General features: G+C 44.0%; 1 protein-coding gene and 1 long non-coding RNA gene across 4 annotated transcripts in view; both read left to right on the top strand.

Annotated features, from left to right (window-relative positions):
• ikbkb (inhibitor of nuclear factor kappa B kinase subunit beta) overlaps positions 1-14,124 on the top strand; it is a 270,093-nt gene that overhangs the window by 112,144 nt on the left and 143,825 nt on the right. For all 3 annotated transcript variants that reach the window (XM_060931748.1, XM_060931749.1, XM_060931750.1), the window contains exons 6-8: positions 2,733-2,821; positions 3,033-3,122; positions 5,297-5,421. In XM_060931748.1, coding sequence (XP_060787731.1) covers positions 2,733-2,821; positions 3,033-3,122; positions 5,297-5,421 — 304 coding nt within the window. The remainder of the gene's footprint in view (positions 1-2,732; positions 2,822-3,032; positions 3,123-5,296; positions 5,422-14,124) is intronic.
• The window catches only part of LOC132893038 (uncharacterized), a 29,226-nt gene continuing 22,698 nt past the window's right edge, over positions 7,597-14,124 (top strand). Inside the window, exon 1 of the long non-coding RNA XR_009655504.1 lies at positions 7,597-8,687. This is a non-coding gene — a long non-coding RNA (uncharacterized LOC132893038). The remainder of the gene's footprint in view (positions 8,688-14,124) is intronic.

Genomic DNA, 14,124 nt, shown 5'->3' with positions numbered 1-14,124 from the left:
GGACCACTTTAAGCCATACACTCCCCAGAGTGGGGCTTCATGGAAGACTGGACAGAAAAAAAAGTCACTGCTTAAGAAAACACATTTGGAGTTTGCCCAACAGCATGTGGCAGACTCCCCAAACACATAGAATCAGATTCTCTGGTCAGATGAGACTAAAATTGATCTTTTTGGCCATCATGGGAAATGTCATGTGTGGCGTAAACCCAGCACCCTGAGAACACCATTCCTACCATGAAGCATGGTGGCGGCAGCATCATGCTGTGCAGATATTTTCCATTAGCAAGGACAGGAAAGCTGGTCAGGACTGAAGGAAAGATGGATGGCACTAAATACAGGACAATTCTGGAGGAAAACCTGTTTGAGTCAGCCAGAGGTTTGAAACTGGGATGAAGGTTCACGTTCCACTAAGACAATGACCCTAAGCATACTGCTAAAGCTACACTGGAGTGGTTTAAAGGGGAACATTTAAATGTCTTGGAATGGCCTAATCAGAGTCTAGACCTCAATTCAATTGAGAATCTCTGATATAACTTGAAGATTGCTGTACACCAACGCAACCCATCTAACTTGAAGGAGTTGGAGCAGCTTTGCTTTGAGGACTGGGCAAAAATCCCAGTGGCTAGATGTGCTAAGCTAATAGAAACATACCGCAATAGACTTGCAGCTGTAATTGCAGCAAAAGGTAGCTCTATAAAGTATTGACTTTGGGGGGTGAATACCTATGCACAGTCCAGATTTCTGTCTTTTAATCTTAATTATTGTTTGTTTCACAATAAGACAACAATTTGCACCTTTAAAGTGGTAGGTATGTTGTGTCAATCAAATGGTGCTAACCCTCCAAAAATCCATTTTGATTCCAGCTTGTAACACGACAAATCAGGACAAGCATGAAGGGAGATGAATACTTTTGTAAGACACGATATATACAGTGCCTTGCAAAAGTATTTATGTCCTTGGTGTTTTTCCTGTTTTGTTGCCTTACAACCTGGAATTAAAATGGATATTTTTTTTTTTGGGGGGGGGGTTGTACCATTTGTTTTACCCAACATGCCTACCACTTTTGAAAGTGCAGAATGTTTTTTAAATTTTTTTTTTTTATTTTGACACAAACAATAATTAAGACAAAAATAACAGAAATCTTGAGTGTACATACATATGATGTTCTTGGGGTGATGGGGAATGTTGGGTATGCACCATGGATAGCATTTCCCACGATGGGCAAGAAGTTCAATTTTAGTCTCATCTGACAAGACAACTTTCTACACTAAACTTCAAGTGTGTTTTCTTATTTTTTTTCTTTCAACAGTAGCTTTTATTTCTCTTCCATAAAGCCCCACTCAAAAGAGCATATGGCTTAAAGCGGTCCAATGGACAGATACTCCCGTCTCCACTGTGGATCTTTGGAGCTCCTTCAATGTTACCTTTGGTAGCTTTGTTGACTCTCTTATCTCTGTTGAATCATAGATGAGCCCTCCTTGCCTGGTCTGTGAGTTTTGGTAGGCGACTTTCTCTTGTTAGGTTTGTAGTAGTGCCATATTCTTTCCATTTTAATATAATGGATTTAATGGTCCTCCATGGGAAGTTAGGGATGATTATTATTATTATTTTTTTTATAACCCATCTTCTCCATAACTTTGTTTTTGACCTTGGTTCAAAGCTCCTTGGTCTTCATATTGCTTGCTTAGTAGTGTTATAGAATCAAGGACCTTTCAGAACAGGTGTTTTTATACTGACATCATGTGACAGATCATGTGACATTTTGCACACAGGTGGACCTTAATCAACTAATTATGTGACTCTGAAGTTAATTGGTTGGACCAGAGCTTATTTAGTGGTTTCAAAGCAAAGGGGGCTGAATACAAATGTACTCACAACATTGCAGTTTGTACATTTTTGTTGAAGTACATGCTTTTGTACTTCAATAATTTGGACTACATTGTTAGGGCCATTACATAAAATCCAAATAAAAATCCATTTTAATTCCAGGTTGTAATGCAACAAAACTGGAAAAACACAAGGGTGCGGGGGTTGTGAATAATGAATACTTTCGCAGGGCACTGTAAAAGGTTAAAGTTACATAAAATGTTTCCAAGGAAGGTCAGAAGTTGCTTTGTTTAACCCTTTGGTGACTGACCCCTTGAAAATGGTTCCTCCAGGAACCATGACGTTTCAGTTGTCAAGACAACGGAAAAACTAAAATACAAATACAAGAGCATTTTGTTTTGTGCACAAGAGCATTGTGACATATCTTTCTGTTTTTGTATTTTAGTTTTTCCGTTGTCTTGACAACTGAAACGTCATCGTTCCTGGAGGAACCATTTTCAAGGGGTCAGTCACCAAAGGGTTAATGTATTGAATTGTGTTTAAGTTATGCTGTGGGAAATATGCTGTGTGAAATATGCTCTAAGAGCAACTACCCTGATACAAGTTTAAAAAATGAACTTATGGGCTCATTAATTAGTCTGAGTTATGGACTGGTATGTAATACCACTTAGTAATTTAATTGGTCTTCTTGTCACACATGACACATGATAGTAGTGACATCATATGCTTTGTAATCATGATGACCGGTGAACATTTGAAGGTCAGCCTTGAAAATGAAATCTTAATGGAATTTTCCTGGAAAAGAAAAAAAGACAGACCAGTTCAATGTATAGTTTTGACACAGTTTATGGGCAAGTACATGTGCAGGTTGATTATTAAAGGACCTGTTTGGTATTTCTTTTCAGCCTCTGCCCTCACATACCTTCATAAGAAGAGGATAATTCACAGAGATCTCAAACCAGAGAACATTGTGCTTCAACAGGGAGAGAAAAGGGTTAGGTTTTTTTTTTTTTTTTTTTGTGTGTGTGTGTGTGTGTGTGTGTGTGTGTGTGTGTGTGTGTGTGTGTGTTTGAGTTAGAATTTAAGTATTGGAAGTTTTTTTTTTTAGATAAATGTATTTTTTTCTGTGTAAATACCATCTAAATTAATTTTTTTTCATGTAAAGGTTTCTCCTGGCTTCCCCCTCCCCAAATTTTCTGTTTCAGTTAATTCACAAAATCATTGACCTGGGCTATGCTAAGGAGTTAGACCAGAGCAGTTTGTGCACATCATTTGTAGGGACTCTGCAGTATTTGGTGGGTATCTTTTGCTATCTTTTATTTTAAGATTTGATTTGAGTACAGAATAGAATTGGATAGAATTCAATTGTAGTACTTTTTACAACTGAGCTTGTTTCAAAGCAGGTTTATACAGTGGTGCTTGAAAGTTTGTGAACCGTTTAGAATTTTATATATTTCTGCATAAATATGACCTAAAACATCATCAGATTTTCACACAAGTCTTAAAAGTAGATAAAGAGAACCCAGTTAAACAAATGAGACAAAAATATTATTCTTGGTCATTTATTTATTGAGGAAAATGATCCAATATTACATATCTGTGAGTGGCAAAAGTATGTGAACCTCTAGGATTAGCAGTTAATTTGAAGGTGAAATTAGAGTCAGGTGTTTTCAATCAATGGGATGACAGTCAGGTGTGAGTGGGCACCCTGTTATATTTAAAGAATAGGGATCTATTAAAGTCTGATCTTCACAACACATGTTTGTGGAAGTGTATCATGACACGAACAAAGGAGATTTCTGAGGTCCTCAGAAAAAGCGTTGTTGATGCTCATCAGACTGGAAAAGGTTACAAAACCATCTCTAAAGAGTTTGGACTCCACCAATCCACAGTTAGACAGCTGGTGTACAAATGGAGGAAATTCAAGACCATTGTTACCCTCCCCAGGAGTGGTCGACCAACAAAGATCACTCCAAGAGCAAGGCGTGTAATAGGCGACGAGGTCACAAAGGACTCCAGGGTAACTTCTAAGCAACTGAAGGCCTCTCTCACATTGGCTAACATTAATGTTCATGAGTCCACCATCAGGAGAACACTGAACAACAATGAGAAGCGTTATGTTTGGAGAAATGAAAACACTGCATTCCAGCATAAGAATCTTATCCCATCTGTGAAACATAGTGGTGGTAGTATCATGGTTTGGGCCTGTTTTGCTGCATCTGGGCCAGGACGGCTTGCCATCATTGGTGGAACAATGAATTCTGAATTATACCAGCGAATTCTAAAGGAAAATGTCAGGACATCTGTCCATGAACTGAATCTCAAGAGAAGGTGGGTCATGCAGCAAGACAGCGACCCTAAGCACACAAGTTGTTCTACCAAAAAATGGTTAAAGAAGAATAAAGTTAATGTTTTGGAACAGCCAAGTCAAAGTCCTGACCTTAATCCAATCGAAATGTTGTGGAAGGAGCTGAAGCGAGCAGTTCATGTGAGGAAACCCACCAACATCCCAGAGTTGAAGCTGTTCTATATGGAGGAATGGGCTAAAATTCCTCCAAGCCAGTGTGCAGGACTGATCAACAATTACCGGAAATGTTTAGTTGCAGTTATTGCTGCACAAGGGGGTCACACCAGATACTGAAAGCAAAGGTTCACATACTTTTGCCACTCACAGATATGTAATATTGGATCATTTTCCTCAATAAATATATGACCAAGTGTAATATTTTGTCTTATTTGTTTAACTGGGTTCTCTTTATCTACTTTTAGGACTTGTGTAAAAATCTGATGATATTTTAGGTCATATTTATGCAGAAATGTAGAAAATTCTAAAGGGTTCACAAACTTTCAAGCACCACTGTAAGCACCAGTGCCTTAGACTCAAGTAAGCAAGGCAAGTGTGGAAATTCTTCTGCTGCTGCTAAGGAGGTGGACAATTTGGGAGTCATGACATAAAATTACTGCAAAACATGAGTCTCAGAAGAAATCATTAGATATAAGTTCATGGTTATTAAAGGCCATAGTAAACTATATTTTCTTAAATTCAAATTTACATGGCCTTAGATTTTAGGCTACAAACATTTTTATGTCATGAAAAACTTAAAAAAAAATGTATTTGGTGTCGAGCAAATGCTTTTGCTGGTTAAAACCTATGTCAACCAAGGCCTCTGATGGTCACTGCTTTCCATATTATGTACACTTCATTTGTGTGGACTGTGTAGATTTGATGTGTTTTATTTTTATATCTGTAATGAAAATGTATGTCTGCCACTGCCATTTTGGTCATAAATTATATTTTATTTGTCACTGAGAAGGTCTTAAAAGTAAGAAATTGAACATTAAGATCCTGACAGAGCCTTAGAGAGGAAGCTCTTGGGTCTCAGGTTGTAGTGGGATCTGGATTAGAGCAGGAAGTTAGTGACCTGTTGATAGATGGAACATTCTCTCTTTTCTTTCACTCTCTTTTCAGGCACCTGAGCTGTTGGAGCAGCAGAAGTACACAGTGACAGTGGATTACTGGAGTTTTGGAACTCTGGTGTTTGAGTGCATCACTGGTTTCAGACCCTTTCTGCCAACCTGGCAGCCTGTACCCTGGTACTGCTTATTCCAGAATGCTTTACCTCGTTTTATGAATTTTTTTGCCAGGTTGCCTCAAAGCATAAGCTTTAAAGGGTACCCGCAGCAAGAAAATAAACATAGGCTAGAAATATTACACATTTTGCACAAATGCATTTTGACTACCCTGTATTGTCACACTGTATCACATAAAGCAATGCTTTAAAATTCTATGATATTCCCACTCACCTAAGTTCCACTGAAGCGCACAACCATATTGCCATTTTGTGGGTGGTGTCAAAGGGCAGCATGACGTAGAATCGTTGATAGGTTTCCTGTATCTTTAATGGCTCACTGCTCCTGACACCACAATGTATTTGGATGGACAAAGTATTGTTGAAAATGGCAGAGTGCAAAGCCTATGATTTGCAAAAATGATAAACATGAAATAAGGGAAAGCATTTTTTTCTGTGTTCCATTGCCAACATCTGAGCAAATGACTTGCTAAACAGTGGGTACACAACTCCAGAACAGGTCACACTTTAGAAACACACTCCTTTGGGAGAAAGTCTGTTGTCTGTGAGGACCATTTTGAGCCTGACTGATTTGAAAGGAATCTGTAGGCCAAGCTCTTGGGCTGTGCAGGTTGCGTTAGATTCAAACCCGATGCTGTGCCAATAATATTCCAACCCCATCCACAGAAAAAGGGATTCAGGCCATGCAAGCCGATTAGCTAGAATAGTATAGACATTCAAAGCTAATACCCTGCAACCCTGCTATAACAAACTATTTTAATTTTGCTTATAATGAACTAAGTTCATGTCCCTTGCCTTTAGTGATGATGAATCAGTCTTCAAAAAAAAAACATCACTGAGCCATGTGCTCCTCTTGCCCCCCCGAGACAAACAATAAGTAATCAAGTCCACAGTCAAGTTAACAATACGTGTTAACGCCATAAAATAAAGATTTAACTAGCCTACTATAGGTGTCAATCACTAACAGTTATCAAGAACGGCAATCACTGACTTCAAAAACATCCCTTAAGAAGACTTTATTTTCCAAGCAAAAAGCAGTTTTACTTGAGTCTTGATTGCATAAGCACTGTTGTCATGGCTACTCGTAAACATAAAATACTCTCCGTTTGTCAGGAAATGCAGCCAATCGTAATTGCTAGAAGAGTTTTTATTTAAAAACATGCTGGCGAACATCCAAATCAGTGGTCAAAAATCAGATTTAAGAAACAGGCAATGATCAAGCAAGGCATGGACAGGATATCAAAGGCGGAGAAAAAGGGCAAAATACAAAACAGAGTCAGAAACCAGAGTATCAACACAGTGCTACAAAACACTTAGTAAAATGAGACACAAGGTACAGAGGGCATACTTCACAAAATCTGTGTGCAGTAAGAGTCCTTATAAGTGTGTGCTGTGATTGCACTCTAATCCGGAATAGGTGCAGGGTAATTAGTCCTAATGTTGCACCATGCATACATGTGAGAAGCAGTTTGAGGTGCACCACTGTGACACTGTCAAAGACAAAGTTCATAGCCTGGACCATATAAAGTGTTGTAAGAAAGCCAAAAATTAGTCTAAAGAATATGGTATCCTGAAAAATTCCATTTCAAGTTTTAAAGCAAAAGAAAAAAGCTCCGAGACTTCATCCATAGCTGCAATCAACACGATGGGCTGAAAAGAAAGAAGATGCATCAAGCAAACTTGTGACTTATTTCTTTTATTTCTTAAATATGTAAGTAATCTATATTTACACTTGCTTCAAACACAGTTGGTCTTGTTTTACATATGTTTTTCTTATTTGGTGTGATGAGTGGGTCCATTTCAGTATTACGATCTTTTTGGTATAATAAATTATTTGGACATCCCCCAAGGAGTTTGTTATAGCAGGGTTGCAATGTACATATATTTAACCCTTTGGGATCGAGAGCTTTTCTGGCAAAGCTCGACAGGTTTAGAATGAGTAGGTCATGTATTTAGATAAATAACTTTGAGTTTTTATCATACAAGCATGATAAACATATTGACAAACTTTATACTTTACACCTTCCTGTGTGCCCACTGCCAAATATTATTATATTTTTTAAATTGCCTAAATTAGATGAAATATAGTACAAGAGTTAATTTCAAGAAACACTGAATAGAGTAAAACCTAAAAACAAACAAACAAACAGATAAATGAAGATGCTGTAAAAATCAGTTTTAGAACTGTGTTGGAATGTGTGAAAAACATTACTTAATCCATTGTGATGAATCGTTTTGATCACTTGACCTGATGGGATCAAGAGTTGGCAGTGGGAGAGGTATTCACTCTTCTCTTTGAATGGAATGAAATTTTTTTACTCTTCTCATTGAATACTCCTCCCACTGCCAACCCTTTATCCTGAAACAATAGGACATACATTTTTGATGGGCAGTTAATTGTCCAAATCAGTGGAGCAGATTTAAGTTTTTGTGCTCGATACATTCCTAATATTGAATAGAATTACCTCAAGTGACCAAAATGCTTCGTCACAGTGGGTAATGTTTTTTCACACATTCCAACACAGTTCTAAAACTGCTTTATACAACATCTTGATTTATCTGTTTTTTTTAAAATACAATCATGACGTATACAGTATACTACATAGATATTATTGTTATTGAACTTGTGCTGAATACAAAAAAGTCATATGCCTTTGAAAATACTGCCTAGATTTGTTGAAATTGACAACAAAATCAGAGCATTCCAAAATCATTAGTCCCAGAAAATACCCTCAGACCCCAGAGGGTTAAGTATGGAGCTTCTTATAGTCGCGCTATAAATTCACACTTGGCTTTCAGCTGCCACTAGCCTATATTTAGACGATATAAACTATTGTGGCACATTACATGTCTCTACCTGTATTCACACAGTTAATAAATAAATAAATAAATAAATAAATAAATAAATAGGCTTTATAGTTAGTATGGACACACATACATAAACGTGTACACTGAGTTTCTACATATAATAGGGTGCTTACCTTTTTGCGAGTTATCCATCTGGTGCTGGCTTTCTCACATGACTGGCCATCATGGCCTGAATATAAGGTGTTTTCTGGTGCAGGCTTGCGTGCAACATACATTTCCAAGCCAGGTTTATCCACGAAACAATTCAGTGACTGTGTCTGTATTTTCACTGTCCTTTCGTCCACATTTTCATTTCTCTTGAAGAACACCAAAGACTGCAAGTTTTTTCCTTACCATATAAAGACAGCAATCGGAGGCCATCCACATCAGATCTGCCTGAATATCAACAAATCTTCGAGTAAGGTATGTTACCCATTGAACATGGCAAATATTCAGCTTGTTCAGTGTGTTGAATGCAGGATGTTTAGTCATTCTTTTTCTGTCATGAGTAATAGCTTAATTTGTGATAAGTACAACCCCAATTCCAAAAAAGTTGGGACAAAGTACAAATTGTAAATAAAAATGGAATGCAATGATGTGGAAGTTTCACAATTCCATATTTTATTCAGAATAGAACATAGATGACATATCAAATGTTTAAACTGAGAAAATGTATAATTTAAAGAGAAAAATTAGGTGATTTTAAATTTCATGACAACAACACATCTCAAAAAAGTTGGGACAAGGCCATGTTTACCACTGTGAGACATCCCCTTTTTTCTTTACAACAGTCTGTAAACATCTGGGGACTGAGGAGACAAGTTGCTCAAGTTTAGGGATAGGAATGTTAACCCATTCTTGTCTATGTAGGATTCTATTTGCTCAACTGTCTTAGGTCTTTTTTGTTGTATCTTCCATTTTATGATGCGCCAAATGTTTTCTATGGGTGAAAGATCTGGACTGCAGGCTGGCCAGTTCAGTACCCAGACCCTTCTTCTACGCAGCCATGATGCTGTAATTGATGCAGTATGTGGTTTGGCATTGTCATGTTGGAAAATGCAAGGTCTTCCCTGAAAGAGATGTTGTCTGGATGGGAGCATATGTTGCTCTAGAACCTGGATATACCTTTCAGCATTGATGGTGTCTTTCCAGATGTGTAAGCTGCCCATGCCACACGCACTAATGCAACCCCATACCATCAGAGATGCAGGCTTCTGAACTGAGCGCTTATAACAACTTGGGTCATCCTTCTCCTCTTTAGTCCGAATGACACGGCATCCCTGATTTCCATAAAGAACTTCAAATTTTGATTCGTCTGACCACAGAACAGTTTTTCACTTTGCCACAGTCCATTTTAAATGAGCCTTGGCCCAGAGAAGACATCTGCGCTTCTGGATCATGTTTAGATACGGCTTCTTCTTTGAACTATAGAGTTTTAGCTGGCAACGGCGGATGGCACAGTGAATTGTGTTCACAGATAATGTTCTCTGGAAATATTCCTGAGCCCATTTTGTGATTTCCAATACAGATGTCATGGTCCTACCTGTGGGCTTCTCTCTTCAGGTAACATCTCCACTCAGCATTACCGGCCACGCCCGCTCTCACTTCCTCTTATTAACTTTCAGTGACTGTCGCCGATCACCTGCTTCCCCCCGTGTGTATTTAAGCTGCAGTTCTCCCAAGCCTCAGTGTCAGATCGTCTGCAACTTCCAGCGTGATAACCTGCTCTGTGTTCCTACGACTCTGACTCCTGACTATTTTCTGTTCCGTCTGACTCTGTCTGCTCTCCAGCCCCGGTAACCTGATCTGCCTTCTGTCCTGTCGACTCTGCCTCTTGCCTGCCTCTCCTGTACCTTCGCCTGATCTCCAGCCTACCCAGCCCTGCTGCTCGCCTGCCTCTCCATCAGCCCGGTGTGAGCAGCCCTGCCTGGAGCCCTACTCTCCAGCCCCGGCAACCTGACCCTGCATTTCTGTCCCCTATCTTGCTATCTGATCTGTGACTCTGTGTTCCAGCCTGCTCCCTAACTCCAGCCTGCTGAGGGACTACTGCTGGGAGACTGCCTGTAACCCAAGTGCTGTCAGCCTACAGCCACACCTCTCTGACAACGCCTGATCCTGTCTGATCTCAGAAGCTAAGCAGGGTCGGGCCTGGTCAGTACTTGGATGGGAGACCTCAGACATCACCACCACACTCCCACCAGCCATCCCTGCCTCTCAGTCCTCCTGCCACTGAACTTCACACACATTCTCCCAACTCCCTTTTCCCCTGTTACTAATAAACTGTGGTTTGAGTGCATTTGATCTCCTCTCCTGTCTGGTCCCTGACAGAACGATCTGACCAAGACATGGAGTCAGCACCTAGACCGGCTGCAGCGCACTGAAGGAGATGTCAGTCGGATGTCTGCCGACGTTGCAGCCCTGATCCAGCTTGGTCATCATCAGCAGCAACAACGACTGGACCAAGCACTCCAGCTGCTCACCGCCCTAGCACTCGATGCCCCGGAACCCAAGGTCGGCAGTCCGGAGCGTTTTGACAGTGACCCCTCCCAAGTCCGTGCTTTCTTGACCAGCTGCCGGTTGCTGTTCGACCTGCAGCCCAGAACCTTCGCGTCGGAGGCACCGAAGGTGGCCTTCGTCATCACTCATCTGACTGGCCGCGCCCGCCTGTGGGGGACTGCTGAGTATGAACGCCGGACACCGGCGTGTGCCTCCTTCTCCCTGTTTGCAGCGGAGATGATTAAGGTCTTCGACCTGGGCTCGTCATCAGTAGAGGCATCCAGAGGACTGATGAGTATTCGCCAAGGCAGACGTACAGTCGCTGACTACTCGATCGATTTCCGGACCTTGGCCCGGCGCAGCAAGTGGAACATGCAGGCGCTGGTGGACGCCTTTCTGCACAGCCTGGCCGACTACATGAAGGGCGAATTGGTCTCGTACGAACAACCGTCGACACTCGATGAGGCCATCGCCCTGGCCGTCCGCATTGACCGCCAGGTCCAGACCCATCGACGAGAGAGGGCCCGCCAGACTCAGTCAGTCATCAGCGCACGGAGAAGCCCGAGCTCGCCGGACATAGGAGGGGCCCGGCTGGGTTCAATGATCCTCCAATCCTCCACCAGCCAGAAACCTATGCTCCAAGTTTGCCTTCGTCTGTCGGATTCCACCCACAACCTGGCCGCCCTGGTTGACTCTGGCGCCGAGGCTAACATCATGGACACCGAGCTTGCGTGCCAGTTGGGTCTGCAAAGCCATCATTTACCCTCCCCCGTTCCAGCCAGGGCGCTGGATGGCCATCTCCTTGGCACCGTCACCCGCCTCACTGCCCCTGTCCTGATGACTCTGTCTGGTAACCACCACGAAACCATCCAGTTTCACCTGCTCCGTTCCCCCGGCCAACCTCTCATCCTGGGCTATCCATGGCTCCACCAGCACAGTCCTCACCTCGACTGGGCCACTGGAGCGATAAGAGAATGGGGCAAGGACTGCCACCGGACCTGCTTACGAGCCGCCACTCTAACCTCTCGTACTCCACCTGCCAGCTCTGCCCCCGACCTCACTAATGTCCCAGTGCGTTATCACAGCCTTCGGGAGGTATTCAGCAAAGCCAAGGCCACTTCTTTGCCCCCTCACCGGCCCTACGACTGCGCCATTGATCTCCTCCCAGGCACTGCACCACCCAAGGGCCGTCTCTACTCTCTGTCCGCCCCGGAAAGGAAGGCGATGGAGGCCTACATCAGTGACTCTCTGGCTGCCAGCCTCATCCGTCCATCCTCTTCTCCCGCCAGCCCTGGGTTCTTCTTTGTGGGAAAGAAGGATGGATCCCTGCGCCCCTGCATCGATTACAGGGGTCTCAACGACATCACCGTCAAGAACCGATACCCTCTCCCACTGCTTACCTCCGCCTTCGAGCTGCTCCAGGGAGCCACGATCTTCACCAAACTCGATCTCCGGAATGCCTACCACCTGGTTCAGATAAGGGAGGGAGATGAGTGGAAGACCGTGTTCAACACCCCCACCGGTCACTATGAATACTGGGTGATGCCATTTGGCCTTACCAACGCGCCAGCGGTATTCCAGGCTCTGGTGAATGATGTCCTGCGAGATATGTTGAACAAGTTCGTGTTCGTTTTCCTCGACGACATCCTGATCTTCTCAAAAACCCCTGTCCGAACACACCCAGCATGTCCAGCAAGTGCTCCGTCGTCTCCTTGAAAACTCCCTCTTCGTCAAGGCAGAGAAGTGTGAGTTTCACGCCAAGTCTGTGGTGTTCCTGGGGTACATCGTGGCAGAGGGGAGCATCCAGGTGGACCCTGCCAAAGTCTCAGCAGTGACTTAATGGCCAGTACCAGAGAGCAGGAAGAAGCTTCAGCAGTTCCTGGACTTCGCTAATTTCTACAGGAAATTCATTCATAATTACAGCACCATTGTGTCACCCCTCACCGCCTTGACCAGCACCAAACGGCCCTTCACCTGGACTCCGGCTGCCAATGAAGCCTTTGCCACCCTCAAGGCTCGGTTCACCACTGCTCCCGTCCTCCAGATGCCAGATGCAGAGCGGCAATTCATCGTTGAGGTGGATGCCTCGGATGTGGGAGTTGGGGCAGTGCTCTCACAGAGGTCAGCGGATGACAACAAACTCCACCCCTGTGTGTTCTTCTCCCGCCGGCTATCGCCGGCCGAACGCAATTACAACATAGGCAACCGGGAACTGCTGGCGGTCAAGCTCGCCCTGGAGGAGTGGCGTCACTGGCTGGAGGGGTGCGTAGTCCCATTCCTGGTCTGGACAGACCATAAGAATCTGGAATACATCCGCACCACCAAACGACTCAACCCCAGACAGGCCCGCTGGGCTCTCTTTTTCACCAGATTCAATTTCACCCTTTCATACTGGCCTGGATCTCGCAACACCAAGCCTGACGCACTCTCCCGCCAGTTCCAGAAGGATGATGCCTCGTCCAAGGATCCAGCTCCCATCCTACCTGACCCCTGTATCGTTGCTGCTCTGACCTGGGACGTCGAAGAACGAGTGCAGAAAGCCCTCCGTGACCAACCCAGCCCCAGTGCATGCCCTGCAATTCGCCTCTTTGTTCCTGAAGACCTGCGATCCCAGGTTATACAATGGGGACACGACTCCCGTCTAGCCTGCCACCCTGGTTCCACTCGCACCTACCACCTGCTCGCCCAACGGTTCTGGTGGCCGTCTATGAGCAGGGATGTGCGAGACTTTGTCCGAGCCTGCCCTGCCTGTAATCAGAATAAATCCTCCAGCCGGCCTCCTGCCGGTTTGCTCCAGCCTCTGCCCGTGCCTATGCGACCCTGGTCCCACATTTCCCTGGATTTTGTTCCGGGTCTGCCCCCTTCTAACGGGATGACTGTCATACTCACCATCGTGGACCGTTTTAGCAAGATGGCACACTTTGTTCCCCTCCCAAAACTACCGTCGGCCAAAGAGACCGCCCAGATCGTCCTGCAGCAGGTCTTCCGCATCCATGGGCTGCCCAGGGACATTGTTTCAGACCGGGGGCCGCAATTCACCTCCTCTTTCTGGAAGGAATTCTGTCACCTGCTCGGGGCCACCGCCAGCCTCATCTCCGGATTCCGACCCCAGTCCAACGGCCAGTCTGAGCGGACTAACCAGGAGTTGGAGAAGGCACTTCGGTGCATGGCGTCACGCAACCCTAGGGCCTGGTGTGAGCATCTGCTGTGGGTGGAATACTCTCACAACTCCCTCACCAGCTCAGCCACTGGACTGTCCCCATTCCACTGCATGTATGACTACCAACCACCCCTGTTCCCCAGCCAGGAGGGAGAGGTCACCTGCCCGTCTGCCCTCACCTATGCACGCCGATGCCGCCGCACC

Source organism: Neoarius graeffei, chromosome 10 (assembly GCF_027579695.1).
Source record: "Neoarius graeffei isolate fNeoGra1 chromosome 10, fNeoGra1.pri, whole genome shotgun sequence".
Classification (NCBI taxonomy): domain Eukaryota; kingdom Metazoa; phylum Chordata; class Actinopteri; order Siluriformes; family Ariidae; genus Neoarius; species Neoarius graeffei.
The sequence above is the reverse complement of the archived record's forward strand: the minus strand, read 5'-3'. Positions and strand labels throughout refer to the sequence as shown.